The 16,262-nt window shown below is 48.1% G+C and overlaps 1 protein-coding gene across 1 annotated transcript in view; it reads right to left on the reverse strand.

Moving 5' to 3' along the window:
• Positions 1–2,700: 2,700 nt before the first annotated feature.
• The window catches only part of RCOR1 (REST corepressor 1), a 130,733-nt gene continuing 117,171 nt past the window's right edge, over positions 2,701–16,262 (reverse strand). The window contains exon 12 of the mRNA XM_026515261.4: positions 2,701–16,192. Coding sequence (XP_026371046.1) covers positions 16,151–16,192 — 42 coding nt within the window. The 3' untranslated portion in view covers positions 2,701–16,150. The remainder of the gene's footprint in view (positions 16,193–16,262) is intronic.

Here is a 16,262-nt window from a genome sequence, read left to right on the forward strand (position 1 = left end):
TACTATGTTGAATAGAAGTGGTGAAAGCTTGCCTCCTTACCTTCTCCCTGATCTTACAGAAAGGTTTTCAGTCTGTCTCTATTGAGTATGTTACTGTGGGATTTTCATATATGGCTTCTATTAGGTTGATTTAGATTCCCTTTGTTCCTAGTTTGTTGAGTGTTTTTATCATGGAAAGGTGTTGAATTTTGTCAATTGTTTTTTTCCTGCATTAATTAAGATGATCACGTGTTTTTTGTTTTATTTATTTTTTTTTAGTGGGGGAGAGGCAAAGGAAGACAGAGAGAGAGAATCTTAAGCAAGTTCCATACCCAGTGTGGTGCCTGATGCGGGGCTTGATCCCAGGACCCTGGAATCATGACTGCAACCGAAGGCAGATGCCTAACTGACTGAGCCACCCAGGTGCCCTAGCGTCCGACTCTTGATTTCAGCTTAGGTCATGATCTCAGGGTTGTGAGAGCAAGCCCCACATTGGGCTCCCTGATCAGTGGGGAGCCTGCTTCTCCCTCTCCCTCTGCTGCTCCCCTGCTTGTGCTCTCTCACTCTCTCTCTCTCTCAAATAAATAAAGTCTTAAAAAAAAATAAAAGAATCAGATACTTAACCGACTGAGCCACCCAGGCACCCCATTCATGCCAATATTTTCATATGTCATGTTTCCTTCTTCTCCTTCTTCCTCCTTCTTCTTTTTAAAGTATGATGTATGCACAGTGTGGAGCCCAATGTGGGGCTTGAACTCATGACCCTGAGATGAAGAGTAAGATGGTGAACCGATTCAGCCACCCAGGTGCTCTCTTCTTGCATTCTGTTAATGTGATGAATTACACTGATCAATTTTCATATGTTGAACCATCCTTACATTCCAGGAATAAATCCTACTTGGTCATGGTGTATGATCTTTTTAATATGCTGTTGAATTCAGTTTGCTAATATTTTCTTGAGGATTTTTGCATCAATATTCATAAGAGACATTGGTCACTAGGTATCTTTTCTTGTAGTGTTTTTCTCTAGCTTTGGTATCGGGGTAATGCTGGTCTCATAAAATGAGTTAGGGAGTGTTCCCTCAATTTTTTTTTTTTGAAAAGTTTGAGAAGTATTGGTGTTAATTCTTTAAATGTTTGGTAGAAGTCACTAGTGAAGCCATTAGATTCAAGGCTTTCTCTTTGTTGGGACATTTTTCTTTTTACTGATTTAATCTCCTTACTACTTATAGCTCTATTCAGATTTTCTATTTCTTCACTATTTAGTGTTGGTAGGTTTTGTGTTTATAGGAATTTTTCCATTTTATTTCGGTTATCCAATTCGTTGGCATACAGCTGTTCATACTACTCTCTTATAATCCTTTTTATTTCTGTAGAATCAGCAGTAATGGCCACACTTTTCATTTCTGATTTTAGGAAGTTGAAGTCTTCTTTTTCTTAGTCCAGCTAAAGGTTTGTCAATTTTGTTGATCTTTTCAAAGAACTGACTTTTGGGTTCATTGATTTTCTCTACTGTTTTTCTATTTTCTATTTGATTTACCTCTGCTCTATTATTTCCTTCTGCTGGCTTTTGAGTTTAGTTCTCTTTTAATTCCTCAAGCTGTAAAGTTAGCTTGTTGATTTGAGATCTTTGTTTTTTGTTTTTGTTTGAAAACGTTGTGTGTGTGTAAGTAAGCATTTATAGTTATAAACTTTCCCCTTAACACAGCTTTCACTGCGTCTCGTAGTTTTGGTATGTTGTGTTTTCATTATCATTTATCTCTGAGTATGTTCTAATTAAACTTGTGATTTCTTCTTTGATCCACTGATTATTTAAAAGTGGACTGTTTAGTACTGCCTGGCTGGCTCAGTTGGTGGAGTGTGTGACTCTTGATCTTGGGGTTGTGAGTTTGTGCCCCACATTGGGTGTAGAGATTACTTAAAAATAAAATCTTAAAAAAAAATAAAATAAAGTGTATTTTGTCTGAGTATAGTCACTCTGCTCTGTTTTGGTTACTATTTGCATGGACTATCTTTTTTTACTTCCCTTCATTGTCAAACCTTTTGTGTCTTTGGATCTCAGCTGAGTCTGTTACAGACAGCATTCAGTGCATCATTTTTTAAAACTCCATTCTGCCAGGGGCACCTGGGTAGCTGAGCTGGTTAAGCATCTGACTCTTGGTTTCCACTCAGGCCAGGATCTCATGGGTGGTGGGATTGAGCACCGAGTTGGTCTCTGTGCTCAGCAGGGAGTCTGCTTGAAGATTCTCTCCTGCTGTCCCACCACCCATGTGCACATGAGTATGTGGGCTTACACACACTCTCAAAATAAATAAGTAGATCTTTAAAAAAATAAAATAAAATCTATCATGCCGATCTCTGCCTTTTGACTGATGAGTTTAATCCATTTCCATTTAAATACTGTTAAGGAAGGACTTACTTCTGTCATCTTATTTGTTTTTTTTTTTTTTTTAAAGATTTTATTTATTTATTCGACAGAGATAGAGACAGCCAGCGAGAGAGGGAACACAAGCAGGGAGAGTGGGAGAGGAAGAAGCAGGCTCATAGCGGAAGAGCCTGATGTGGAGCTCGATCCCACAACACCAGGATCACGCCCTGAGCCGAAGGCAGGCGCCTAACCGCTGTGCCACCCAGGCGCCCCCATCTTATTTGTTTTCTACACTTCTTATAGGTTTTTGTCCTTTAATTCCTGTATTACTGTATTCTTTTGCATTTATTTGATTTTTCTGTGGTGCAATATGTTCCCCTCTCGTTTCTGAATATATATTCTGTCACTGTTTTCTTTGTGGTTACCATGAGGATTCTATTTAACATCCCGAAATTATAAAACCCTAATTTTAATTTATACCAACTTAGCTTCAATAACATACAACTCTCCCCCTTTACAGCTCTCCCTACCCATTTCAGTTCTCAGTGTCACAACTGCAACTTTATATGTGTGTGTCCAGCAGCTTAAGCTAGTAATTGCTTTTCTTTTAATGCATTAGTCTTCTATATTATTTAGGGGAAAATGGAGTTACAATGAGACTACAATAATACTAGCTTTTGATTTTTTAAAATGTTAGTTTCTTAAATCATGCAGAAAACAAAACAAAAAAAAAGTGGAGGTACAAACCATTGTCACAATAATAGTAGCTTGTATAATTGCCCGTGTATTACCTTTACTGAGGTCTTAATTTCTTCACAGACCTTCCACTTACTGTCCAGTGTCCTTTCATTCTGACCTGCAGGGGTGCCCTGAGGATTTCCTGCAGGGCAGGTCTAGTGGTGACAAACTCTCTCAGCTTTTGGTTATCTTGTCTTAATTTTGAAGGACAGTTTTGCTAGATGTAGGATTCTTTCAGCCCTTTGATATATTGGCCCCCTGAAGAGAAACTTCTCATTATTTTACTGAGGGTCCCTCTTATGTAGTGACTTGCTTCTCTCTTGTTGCTTTCAAGACTGTCTTTGGCTTTGGACAGTTTTGCTACAATGTGTCTTGGGGAGACACATCTTAGTTGGGGTTCGCTGAGCTTCCTGGATGTTCATATTTGTAGCTCTCATAAAACTTGGGAAATTTTGGCTGTTATTTCCTCAAATAATTTCTCACTGCACTCTTTTCCTCCCGAGACTCCCACAGTCAGTACATTAGTTTATCTGATGGTCCCTTAGGTTCTGTTCACTTTTCACCAATCTTTATTCTTTCTGACTCAGACTTGATCATTTCAATGATCCCATCTTTAAATTCCTGATTCTTCTGCCTGCTTAATCTGCTGTTGGATCCCTCCAGTAAATTACTCATTTCCAGTATTGTACTTTCAGCTTTGGACTTTTTTTGGTTTCCTTGTAAGTTTATCTCTTTATTGTGATTTCCATTTGATTAATACATTGTTTTCTTTTTCCTCATCCTCCTTTAGATCCCTGAGCATCTTTACGACAGTCGTTTAAACTCTGGTAGGTCTGCCATCTGCTCTTCCTCAGGGACAGTTTCTGTTGGTTTATGTTTTCCTTTGAATGGACCATTTCTTTGTATGTTTTGTCCTTGTTGAAAACTGGACATTTGAATCTAATAATGTGGTAACTCTGGTGATTAGATCCTTGCCTTCCTCAACCTTTGCCACTGTTGTTGTTTTGTTCTTATTGATGTAGGCCACCATGTGCCAGGGATCTGCCTGAGGTGTAATCTTTGGGCTTCCTTGGACATTTCCTGAATGGTGCAGTGACTTTCTAATTTCCTCCATATGTGCAATTCCTTTTGGATGTCCTAGTCTTCAATGTCTGGATCCCAGAGGGGAAAGAGAAAATGGGGGTGTGGGGGGGTCAAAGTGTTGGTCCCTGAAGTCCCTGGAGGTTGTTTCTGTTGAGGGGGAGGGGCCTGCAGCAATAATGTCTACCTGCCTCTGTGTCTGCACCTCCATGGTCAGAATACAGATCCAGATATTTGGAGGACAGGACTCTTGCTCCCACAGGCAGCTCCAGGAACGGGCCCCCGCTGCCTGCCATGGGGCTGGGTATCTGCTGTATGTGATGCCATGAGCTGAAACTGAGGGACTGCCATCACCATTTATTGTCCAAGACCCGCCTGGGAAGTTGCAAGGCTTCAGTAGGCTCCAGATTTCCAAAACAACGTTGTCAGGCAGATTCTGCTGGTATAACTGTCGTCTAGGTGGAGACACAGATCCCCACTGTTTCTACTCTGCCATCTCCCACAGTCCTCTCTGAGGACTGTTGAGGTTGTTGGTAGATTCCGGTTCAGCCTGATCTGTTACCAAGTTCTCTGCCAACCCATCTACTCGATGTAAGTTTTAGCAGCCACCAATGATTTGTGATTAGGTCCATGATTTTACAGTAGGCTGTGAATTGAGTCATTTTCATGTCCTTCTGCATGTATGAGCTGGAATTCTTCTGTAAAAAATGTTTGCTCCTGGTGATTGGAGTGTCCTGAAAAGTTTGGATAGGAAAGTTGAATGCATGTGATGATACCCTCTAGTGTCCAGGCGTGATCACTGGGTGTTGTATTATCATTATGAACTTTTGGATTCTTCTACTGGCTGCATTTCAATCAGTCATTATGCTTTTGATAGCAAACTGGTCCATGTTAGGCCAGTGGGAGGCCTCTTATGTTGCCTTCCATGTCCTCTAGATACAACTCCATTATTTTCTGGGTGCTTCTTTAGGTTGTGGCACAAGACTCCCAGGCTCTCCTTGTACACTTCCTGCCATACCTGAAACCAGCCACTTCTCCAAAGATTCCTGGTTCCTTTTATTGGGAAATGGCATTCAGAGACCACAAGCTGGGCTCGGAGGTGGGGATGTAAGGAAGGGCAGGTCCACATCCTAGCCTAGGTCATGCTGCACTGGGGACCTGCCTGCCTTTGCCTTCATGCCTCATATCCAGGGCTGCCTTCCCGCTGCTGAGAGCCTTCAACCCATTCAGCAGCTAAACCTGTTAATTACCAAACCCTGGCTCGTGGATGGATTATGCTCCTGGCACGATGGGCTCCGTGTCCTGAAGTTAAACCAAAGCTGCCTGACGAGGCCTTCTCAGATGCCGCACAGGGCAGGAGGCTCTGGGCTGAGATGGGCCAGTGGTTACCCTCTGGTCCATCCCAGCCTAGCCAACTAATCTCATCACAGGAAGCCCGTGGTTATTTTAGTTATGTGGTTGTTCCCACTTCCTTGTTTCCCCGACAGTGTGCTCCTTGAGGGCAGGGACCTCGCCAGTCTTGCTCAGTCACTCTTCCAGGGCCACACTACGGGAGCCAGCAAATACTTGCTGACAACCAAATGAACCCAAGGCACCGTTTCCTTTTACCACAATTCCCAGCGACTGAATGACTCCCCTGACCCCATGCAGCAGAGCAGGGACTGGGCCTCAGGCTCCAGGCTGGCTGCCTCTAAGGCAGCCCCAGCTCCGCTCCCCATCCTGCTGTTGGGTGCCAAGGGTGCCTAAGGGCTGTGTAGAGCATGCTGGCCTTGGCACTTTGCTTGAACAGGCCTCTAGGAACATCAGTCCTCCTGGCTGCTCCCAGAAAGACTGGGACATTCCCCAGCCTCATTCTACCTGCAACCCAATCTAGGTTAGCTGGGGAAATATCTGTCATTTAGTCAGGGAGGCAGCTGGATGGCCACCTCCCTGCCTCGTCACCTAAAGGAAGAGGGAATGCCCCTCTCTTCCCAGGAGGGGAAGAGAATACGGAGGGACTAAAGCTTGCCTAAGGTCACAGCGACTCAGGGACAGGATCCAAGCCCCCAGTTTCTAGCCAGGCACGATTTGGCCTCAAAGCTGGAAGAAGATGCTCCAGGCACACAGAGGCTAGAGCAGGAAGGCAAGGACAATGTGGGTGGAAGGAATGAGGGGAGAGGCCAGTAGGGAAAGCATTTCAATCCTGAATCTCCTTAATGAAGAAGGTGATCAGCCAGCAGGACCCAGACTTATGAGTCTAGCCTGGAAGGTTGTTGAGAGCAACTGCCAAGAAAGCCCTAGCACCTGCCTGCCCACAACAAATATGCTCAGTCCATCGTGGGCTGCAGCCTGGCTCTGGGGTCTCAGAGGAACAGCACCAAGGGGCCGCCAGTGCTTCCCAACAGCGAAGTGTCCCTGTGAGGACTCCCTACTGCCAGCCCTCGAGGCAGGACACAGCAGCTTGCAGCTGCCTCCCGGAAGGGATCTGTGACACTGCCTCTCAGAGCTGGGGATCCGAGCAGCACCCCAGGCACCAAAAGCCTGGCCCTGTTCTGCAGCCTGACCCTTCTCAAATGCCCCTGGCCCCACCCCTCTCCCCGCGTCTTGGTATCTGCTGCCAGAGGCAAACCGCTTCTGAATTGGTGGCCTAAAGCTGCAGTCATTCCACGTGCTCACGGTCCTGTGGGACAGCAGCCTGGATTCGTCTGGACAGTTCTTCTACTGGCCTCCTTAGGTCACTCATGGGGTCTCCTGGTGGCTCCGCTGCGGCTACAGGCCTCACTCCCAGGTCTGGTGGTTTGCGCCATCAGCCGAGTCACTTGTCTCCACATGGTTGTCCCAGGCTTCTTCACAGGGCAGCAGAGGTCTCAGTGGCAAGAGAAGGCCACCCCTAAAGCTCCTGGCCCACTTGCTAAGGGTCCACCAAATAAAGTGAGTTGCGGAGCAAGCCCGGGGTTAGGGGAAGTGACCTCAGGAGGCACGGGGACTCCGAGGCTGTCGCTCTGGCTGTGTTCCCTAAGCAGACATCATCAGGGCCACCTGTGGTCAGGGCCACACCAAGGCCGAGTCGCATACTAGCTCTGCTGGGGAGGCTGTTTGGTGGCACACGGGCACCCACTTGGGACCGGGCTCAGTGTTCCAGGGCTGCAGAGCAGCCAGGGGTTACTCTGCTGAGGAAGGGACTGTGGGCTGAACCTCAGTTGTAGGCAGTATTTCAGTAAGGGCCCGGAAAAGGACAAGGTGGCGGGATGGCAGCGAGTCCTCTTGGACAGCCCAGGGCCACAGGAGTCGGAAGGACCAGGCAGGTCGTGGCAGAGGAGGGCCGGATGCCAGGTTGTCAGCATGGGGTGCCATGCAGGTCTGGGGCAGGTGCTGCGCTCCAAGCAGCGCAGTGGAACCATCCCGATGGTGCTGGTCGTCCTCTGCAGGAAGAGCACGTGCCCGCAGCCAGGGCTTGACAGGAGGCTGCCGGCAGGAAAGGGCATCCCAGCAATGGCGCTTGGGCCTGTGATCCAGACCGACTTGGGGGTGGCAGGGAGGCTCAGGATGTGCCGGCTAGGGCTGTAGCCAAACTGAAGAGGCTGTACCCCAGACCCCTTGGCCCCGGCTCGGCCCACTTAGCAGCAGCCACGGCAGCGGCGCTCCGTGAGTTCTGTCTCAAGGGCTACCCACCACCTACTAGCTGAGTGACCTGCAGAAGTCACTTCACCTCTCTGGCCTCAGTCCCCTCCTTTCCAAAGTGGGGGCCCACCTGTGTGACAGCAGTCAGCCCACACCTCAGAACAATCTGGCCGGGGACAGTCAGTCGTGGTCAGAATAGTGGGTGTAGAACTGCTGGTTTGTTTTACTCATTTGGAACAAGCTAATCGCAAGAACTGCGTGCCAGTTGCCAGTGAATACACAAGCAGATGTGTGGTCAGAGTATGCCACCAAAAGCACGTGGTGATCACTGGCCTGGGGCAAGGACTGGAGGCAGGAATCTATGGAGAGAAGTGTTCTGTGTGCAGGCCACTGGTCTCGAGCAGCTCCGCCTTGCCCTGCCCCACAGGAGGGGCCCGCAGTGGTCATACCACTAAGACCTGTCTTGACAGAATGAAAGGACCAGCCACGGATCAGGTGTCTCTTCCACCAGGAAACCGGGCGAGACTGAAGTGTTTCTGCGCACCATCTTGGCTCCCCTCACCACCCTTTAAAGAGTGTCACCCTTGGGGCGCCTGGGGGCCTCAGTCAGCGAAGTGTCTGCCTTCGGGTCAGATCATGATCCCAGCGTCCTGGGATGGAGTCCCGCGATGGGCTCCCTGCTCAGCGTGGAGCCTGCTTCTCCCTCTCCCCCGTCCCTCCCCCTGCTTGTGCTCTCTGTAAAATAAATAAAATCTTAAAAAAAAAAATAAAATAAAATAAAGGGTATCACCCTGGCTTCACAGGTAAGGAGCCGGGCCTGCAGGGCTGAGGGTGTGACCAAGATCACAACAGATGCCATCACTGAGCGGGGACGGGAGCCAGCATCCTGGAGTCTAAACAGACTCCGGCTGACCAGCTTGGGGAAGGCGTTCTTCTGCAGTCTCAGTCCCTCCTTCTATAAAACAGGCATGATAGTCTGGTAGGTGCTATGAGCAGTAAATCAAATAAAGCGTATTTTGTCCTTGGGGGGGGCAAGGCAATCTTCAATAAATAAAGCAATTATTACTAAAAACCACAAATAATTTGCTATGCAATTATCCACTATATAAGACTTAATTGTTGGCACATTTATTTCCAATCGATGAAGTGCCATGAGCCACCATACACAAAATACCTCATTATAGGGTCTTCACCACAGGAGAATCAGCAGACCCCTTCAGCAAAGCTTCTACTTGGGCCCAACATGAACGAGAGGCCAGGGGACGCCCGCGCCTGCCCAGACCCGGGGCTGGGATCTCAGACAACCCAGTGCCCCAAAGAGCTTAGCAGACACCTCAGATCAAGGGCTTGGTTACCAAGTGTGGGAAGGATGCGAGGGCAACAGAAATGCAAGGAGGAGCTGCTCCGACCTCTCTGGAAGACAATTAGGGTCTGTGTCAGGTGTGAGCATCAATGGGTCGTTGGACTCGGAAGTTCCAATCCTAGGTATTCATTCTACAGCTACACTGGCAGGTAGGCAAGATCAAACGGTTACTCCCAGGCTGCCGACACCACACAGGATCACTCTGCCCAGCACTGACGACAGTACAAAGACATCATCACAGTCCTAACCAGAGGACCGAAACCAGACGACCACGGAGCCAACAGAGACACGGAGCCGCGTGACACGTATGTGTCGAAAGAGGAAGATGTTGGTGCGTCAGGTGAAAAAAGGCAGGCATACAACAGGATGCCTCGGAGGTTACTTGCACAGAAGATGGTTATTTGCACAAGTGCTTGGAGGCTGTGCTGGGCACAGGGACCGGTGACAGCCCCTGGAGGGGACAGGGCGGTCAGAGGGTGGAGGGCGGGGACTCACTTCCCACCGCATGCCTTCCATACCCACTGCATCGCTTACCTACTTCAGAGAGTAAGAAACATCTCAAGTCATTTCTTTACAGTCCAGTGGAGAGGTGGACGTTGTGGAGGCAGGATCAGGCACTGCAGCCCAGACAAGCACAGAACGTTCCTGAAGCGGAAAGGTCACGTGGCAGGGCTGGGCTTCTGTAGAAGCAGACAGACCGTTCTAAGCAGTAAAAAGCCCTGACAGCTGGGGGACGAGGAGCGGATGAGAGAAGGGCAGCAAGAGTGTCAGGACGAGATGAGTGGCCCAGGAAGGGCTCGGGCTGTCGCCAGCACTAGGAATGGGGGGAGCCGCGAGGGGGATTCAGAGGTAGGTGACCAGATACACAGCAGTGCATACACCGAGGAGAACTTGCGATAAGGAGCAGGGGAGAAGCGTTCTGGACGGGTCGCACGGAGGTACGGACACAGGAGTGGAGCTTGGTGCGAGTGCGGTCAGGCCTCTGGGGCTAACGGGAACCCAGGTGGGGGAACAGTCCAGGGAAGAAGAGCTGAAAGAGCAGGAAGGCCAGCAGTTGTTTCAGGGTCTCATCCCTGGGAGGCTGCCCTGGGGGGCGGGTTCCATCAGGAACCCCCAGGAGCTCGCCCGGCCTCTACCGAGGCCCCAAGCATGCAGCAGCTGCAGCGGGTGTGAGCGTGGTCTTCACGGCTGGGCAGGAAGGAGACTCGAGGGCCAAGGCTTTGAGCAGCAGGGCTACGGGACTTCACGCGGTAGGCTGGCCTTCAGTACACGCCTTCTCTGGCCCGAGTGGGGACAGCCAGGACTTGAGGAGGGGCGCTGCCACGCCCGGTCCCGAAATACAGGCTGCCAAGTGCTCTTGAGGCCTCTCCTTTCCACAGAAGCTATCACGCCCCAGACACACCTGCCGGCAGAGAGACTCTTGCCGCCCCCGTTGTGTTCTTGGCCGCGAGTGCACCAGAAAGCAGTGCCTATGCGGAGGGCTTGATTCTGAACGTGACTCCAGGGAACAGGAGTGGGGGATGAGAAGCGACAGGGACCGTTTCCAGTCGGTCATCACCGTGGCCCGCGGGGGCTGCCCACTGGCGCCCGAACTTCCTCCTGCTCCCTGGCCCAGCCGCCACCGCCTCCCACTCAGGGGAGTGGTCAGCTACACCTGCTGAAGCCGGGCGGCAGCGCCGGCCGAGACCAGGGGCGCTGGGGCCCGAGACACAAGCGGGGCCTGTGCTCCCTCCAGCACCCTCGATGTCAGGACCCATGCCATGTGTCCCTGCTGCCTGAAGCCCCGCGCAGGTGTGGTGGTCTAGGCCAGACTTTGGGAGCCCTCCCCTCAGCACTGCCCCAGCTCCCTCCACCTCCTTTTCTTAGTGTTGGTCACTCTTCTAAGGCAATGGACGCCAAGCCCAAGCAGCCTGTTTGGCTCCCATCCTGGCAGACGTCCAACACTGCTGACAGTGGGCCATATCCTTTCCTCAGCCTTGACCCTCCTCTCCTCCCTCCCTGCACCTGCACTCTCCCTCAGTTTCTCTGCTTCCACCTCCTGGCAGGACAGCCCAGGCTGCTTTTGGTACCATGAGGTACCTCCACAAGCCACACGTGGAGGCCTCTGAGCCTCTGTCCGCCCCTCCTGGGTGCTGCCCTCAGGTGTCACCCACGGAGACCCTCGGGCAGCACGCGGCATCCTCCCTGTGACACCGAGTGTGGTGACTGGGCAAGGAATTCTCACAGGCGTCCTGCGAACCCCCTTCTACCCTCTGCCGAATCACGCCTGGAGAGGGACCCCATCTGCAGATCTTCAGTGCTGCCTGAAGCAGCGCTGGATTTGGAAGTGAGGCTCCTCGAGCAGTTCTCTAGCCAGATCCTACATTCTGGCTACAAAAGCAGAGACCGCGGAGGTGGCCGGTGGGTGTTGAGTGTTCTTCATACCGCTCGGAGGTGCTGAGGTCAGAGCTGTGTCCGTTCTCGGCACACCAGAGGCGACAAGGCGGTGGTCGGCCTCTTCACTGCCACAGTCCAGGGCCGTGCAGAGGCCAGCATCCAGGAGTCAAGCCTGGTCACGCTGAAAAGAGAAAAACCACTAATGGGGAAAAAAAAGTCCTCTCACTGAACCTTAAAGTGTAAGCCCTCAACAGCTGCCAACTTTTATGAATTCAGGTACCTCAGCTTGGTCCCAACCATAAGGTCATCGTACATTAAAATAAAAAAAAAATGCAGTTCAAGGAGAGCCAAAGGCTAAACACAGAAGGCATCCGTGGCTGCTTCCATAGGGTGTAGGTCTGGGGGGCATCTACGTTCTGAAACCCCAAGGCCCAACACAAAACCCCACTATGCACTAGGGCGGGGCACTGATTTGATGGAAAGGGGAGGTTGTAGAAAATGGTTCTATCTCATATTTTATTACATCAATGGCTTGAAAATTTTTTATTTAACTTCAGCAAATATTAGAAATAGAAAAATGAATTCTGCAGAATTTCACAAATAAATTTTTTGATCTCCACTATAACAAATGTTATCATTCAATGGCTAAGCAATTATAATGCTATGAACATTCACCACAATGAGTGTGCTGATATAGAAAACAGGCAAAAAGAGACATTAAAATATTACTTACAACAGCATTATTACAACATATTTTCTTTAAAACTCCAACGTGGATTTTATCACTTCAAAAGATATACAGCATTTCCATTATATTTGCAAACTTAACCTTATACATCTTTAAAATCTTGAAAAATTTTTAAGCAATCTAAAAAGCACTTAGCAAAGTTGATAGGTCTACATAATGGAATACTATCCACTCCAGTATAAATTTTAGTTTTCGGAGAAGGTGACTGTAAACACTCATTACCACACGACATGCATAGACTCTCCTGACCTTCCTTCTTCTGAATTGTAACATACCTGCAATTGTGCTTTAGTGTAAGGAGGAAAGCGGCAGGGTCCAGGGAGGGGCGGAAAGAGTGTTTGTTTTTGAGCATTGCACAAGATCACTAGATTCAGATTAGCTAACTACCTTGAGTCAACATGAAGCCAAGTTTCACTTGATACTGAAAGCTTGGATCCTGGGTCACTGGGCTTAGACACAGGCTGGACGAGAGAGGAAACGAGGCTCTCGTTTGAGTTGGCTCCATCTTTCCTTTGCTCCGTTAAGCAGGGATCCAGTTAGTGTAATGCACTGTTTGGCTTATTTTTGGTACGCAATTATACCAATAGTATATCTGATATTTAGAAAGACAAAAATAGGGCATAGTTGAAATTTAAAGTGACAATGAGCACACTTATAGTGGTGTGTGGTATCTGAGGGAACTTTCATACACAGAAAACAACTGCTTAATTAGTCCACCACAGTAAGCTTGTAAAACTCAACAATTTTTTCCTTTTCATTTTTTGATTAGAGAGGTTGGTGACCATCGAAGGGTCTTATAGGTTAAAAACTATCAAATACCATTTTGAGAAACTGGTGTCTTGGTGGGCACAAATACACCAAGACCACGCAGTGGGTGTGTTACACTAACTGCCGGCTCCTACGGACACCAGCGCCTGACTGTGTGCCACCGGCCATATGAGCACAACTGAGGCATGGCCTTCCTGGTTAAAAGAGCTATGTTACAGGATCGATCACTGTTTCAGACCAGTCAACACAATATTCAAGTAACAAGGTGTTTAAATGGATAAGTGAAAACAATTTTTACCTAACACTTTACACACCTACATAAAATTAAATAAAACAAACTTTTAATGCATATGTAATACAATTTATATCTTTTAGGATTTCTAAACTAAAAGTTAAAACTATCGTTTGCTTCAATGGTACTCTATTTTGCACAATAACTTATACTTAGGAGAAATTTTCCACAAAAATATATATATAATTATGACATTCACATTGATCAATTTTTAAGAAGACAAAGCTTAAGTGAACATTGCATCCGAAGCAGTTGCCACTGTGGACCCTTACACATCCAAACACAAGCTGCTGATGCACCGAAGTCTTGATATGTTAAAAAGGGGCTTCACATAAATAAGATTCATCACTCAGCTTTTAAAGCTAAGTGATTTCTTGCATTTACATCATTGCAAAGACAGTGTAATGAAACAGTTTAAAACACAGTGCTACGTTATGCTTGAAACTATAAGGAAGGAGTCAAAGACAACCATCTTTCTTCCTTCTGGCAAATGACAACAATGCCCCCTTCCCGTGGAGAGAGCCAGAACCGGGCTGCGGTGGTCGACCAAGTGCACTGGCGCAGTGACTCCTCAGGACCGGGCGAGCACGTGAGGGGATGGTGCAGAATACACACAGCAGCCCGGGGCTGCTGCGCTGCCTGCCACGCTCCCCAAGAACTAGCATGCGGCGCTCACGCATTGCCAAAAGGAAAACAGCCCGGGCGTGCAGAGAGGAACAGACCTACTGGTGGAACAAGACCCACTGCAGTAAACGGCCTGCCGCTTCCGTTAAGAGGAAGGAGGCCTTGAGAAGAAGCAAAGAGAACCTATGGCCTCGCTCCTTGCCTAGTGTCCCCTTTAAGCAACGTGCAAAACTTTTGCCACCTTCTCTCCATGATTTACCCGCCATTTTCCAATTACACAGCAGGCTTATGATACGAGCCAAAACAAACCCTACCTCATGTCTAGTGTTATTATGCTGTGTTATTATGCTCCATCTAGGCAGGAGCAGCAAGCTGTGACTGCCCTCTGGCCTCCTCGGATGTTCTTCACACGCTCTTACCTGACCCACAGACACCCTGTAGGGGACAAGATGACCAAAGTTGGGAAAGTCCCATTTTACTCCCCTTGTGAATGATCTTTCTCCAGATTTCTAAAAACATACAATTCCAAACAGTCTAGGTTTCTAGCTGACCCTCTTCCTAAAGAGACAATCAGCTGACTTAAAAAAGGGGGGGGGGGAGCAAGGTGCTTGGGAGTCAAAACACATCAAATTTTAATTGCATATTTTAAATTCTTAAGAATTCTGTTTGTGCCTTAAAGCATCTGCATTTTTTTTTTCTTTTTGGTATTGAAAGCAGGAAAAATATTTAAAGGATGCAAAACAACAACAACAAAAGTTCCTTCAACATATTTAGTGCAGGCTGGACTGACCGTGGGCGGGACACAGGTTACAAGAGAACGCAGTCTGACAGTCTATCCCTCAGCCCTGCAGCGGGCCCACAGTCTGGTACGAGAATAAGTCATTCTGGAAATCTCAGAACATTTATCAGAAACATTTACTTGTTCCCAGTCCAACCAAAAGGCATTACAGACCACTTTGTACATTGTTTCTTTTCGTCTTGGCCTTAGTAGAGCCAATAAACTGATCACTTCTCTGTCCTGTACTATAATATTAAAAGAGAAAGGATGGTGTTTATATGATCACATCAGTACACGAAGGACAAAAAAAGCTATACGGAGCGACACGTAGAAGGCCAGGCATACCAATAGAATGGGGAACAAACAATGTGTAGCTTTTATAAAACCCTCACCAGCTATTCTAATACCCTTTATTGAGCTAACCTGACATTTAAAATCTGCACTCTGTCAGAATCTGCAGCAATTTCTCCCCTGTCTCCTAATCTCAGTGATGTTATCTTTGGCAAGCAAAAACTTTAAAGAAGAAATAAGACACTAAAACAGAAAAAGGATCGATAACATGGTTGCCAAAAGGAGAAGGCACCAATTCCAATGCACAAGCACCAGGTACAGTGGTATGGACCGCATCTCTTGGAGCTGTATGGTGGGGCAGGGGGGGATCTGGAAAAGACAGGGTGGCTCCTGTCCTGGGATTACAATGCTGAAAGCTGAAGGCAGAAAGTGTTGAGGTCCATGTTCCCTTTAAGCTAGTGTCCAAGGACAGTTGCTGTGAATGAGCTTTCTACTACTTGGGAAGGGAGAAGGGCGAGATTTAAGCCAGCTAAATTTACAAACCTTAATTACACCCAATGTTTGGGGAAATGTGAGCTGTCTCACGATGTTTGGCACAATGGAGGTTATAATGCAGTCTGCCAGTATACTGTGATTTCCAAAGAAGCATGATATCAATTAGGTGGATGCCTCAGAAAAGAACAAGAGAAACTTTCTAAAAGGCCAACAGGGTCACAGTCACTCTGAAAATTACATTATGCACAAAGTAGAAGTTGCAGGCCATGCAGGAACAGAGTCGTGCCTTCCAAGTGGACTACCTGTTTGAAGAAGCTGCTGACTGGGCAGAGCGGCCATTGGTGGGGCTCAGGAGCTTCAACTGAGGAGGGGTCCCCAGAGTCACAGGAGGCGTGCAGGCCACGAGACTCCCCAGCACTTAGGCAGAGTGTGAGAGATGCAAAGGGGCTCTCTGGAAAGTGGCGCCAACATGGAGGAACGAGCACAGAATTAAGGCAGATGGAGCACAGGACTGGAAGTGTATGCCTTTTTTGGTAATAGCTGCTTTGTCCACAGAGATGTGATGCAGATGGCTAGGTGATGTCTTGTAATACCTGATATCCTGGATAACACAGTCGTCCATACCAAGTGCTCAAAGCTACCAGAGTTTCTCATGAAGCAGATGCATATCTGACGTCAAGAACAGAAGCAGCCTGAGGAGAGAAGGGAGGGGGGGAAAAGAATCAAAGAGCAGGTAAACACCACAAACTGCTACTTCTGGTG

This window comes from Ursus arctos, unplaced genomic scaffold (assembly GCF_023065955.2).
Source record: "Ursus arctos isolate Adak ecotype North America unplaced genomic scaffold, UrsArc2.0 scaffold_25, whole genome shotgun sequence".
Classification (NCBI taxonomy): domain Eukaryota; kingdom Metazoa; phylum Chordata; class Mammalia; order Carnivora; family Ursidae; genus Ursus; species Ursus arctos.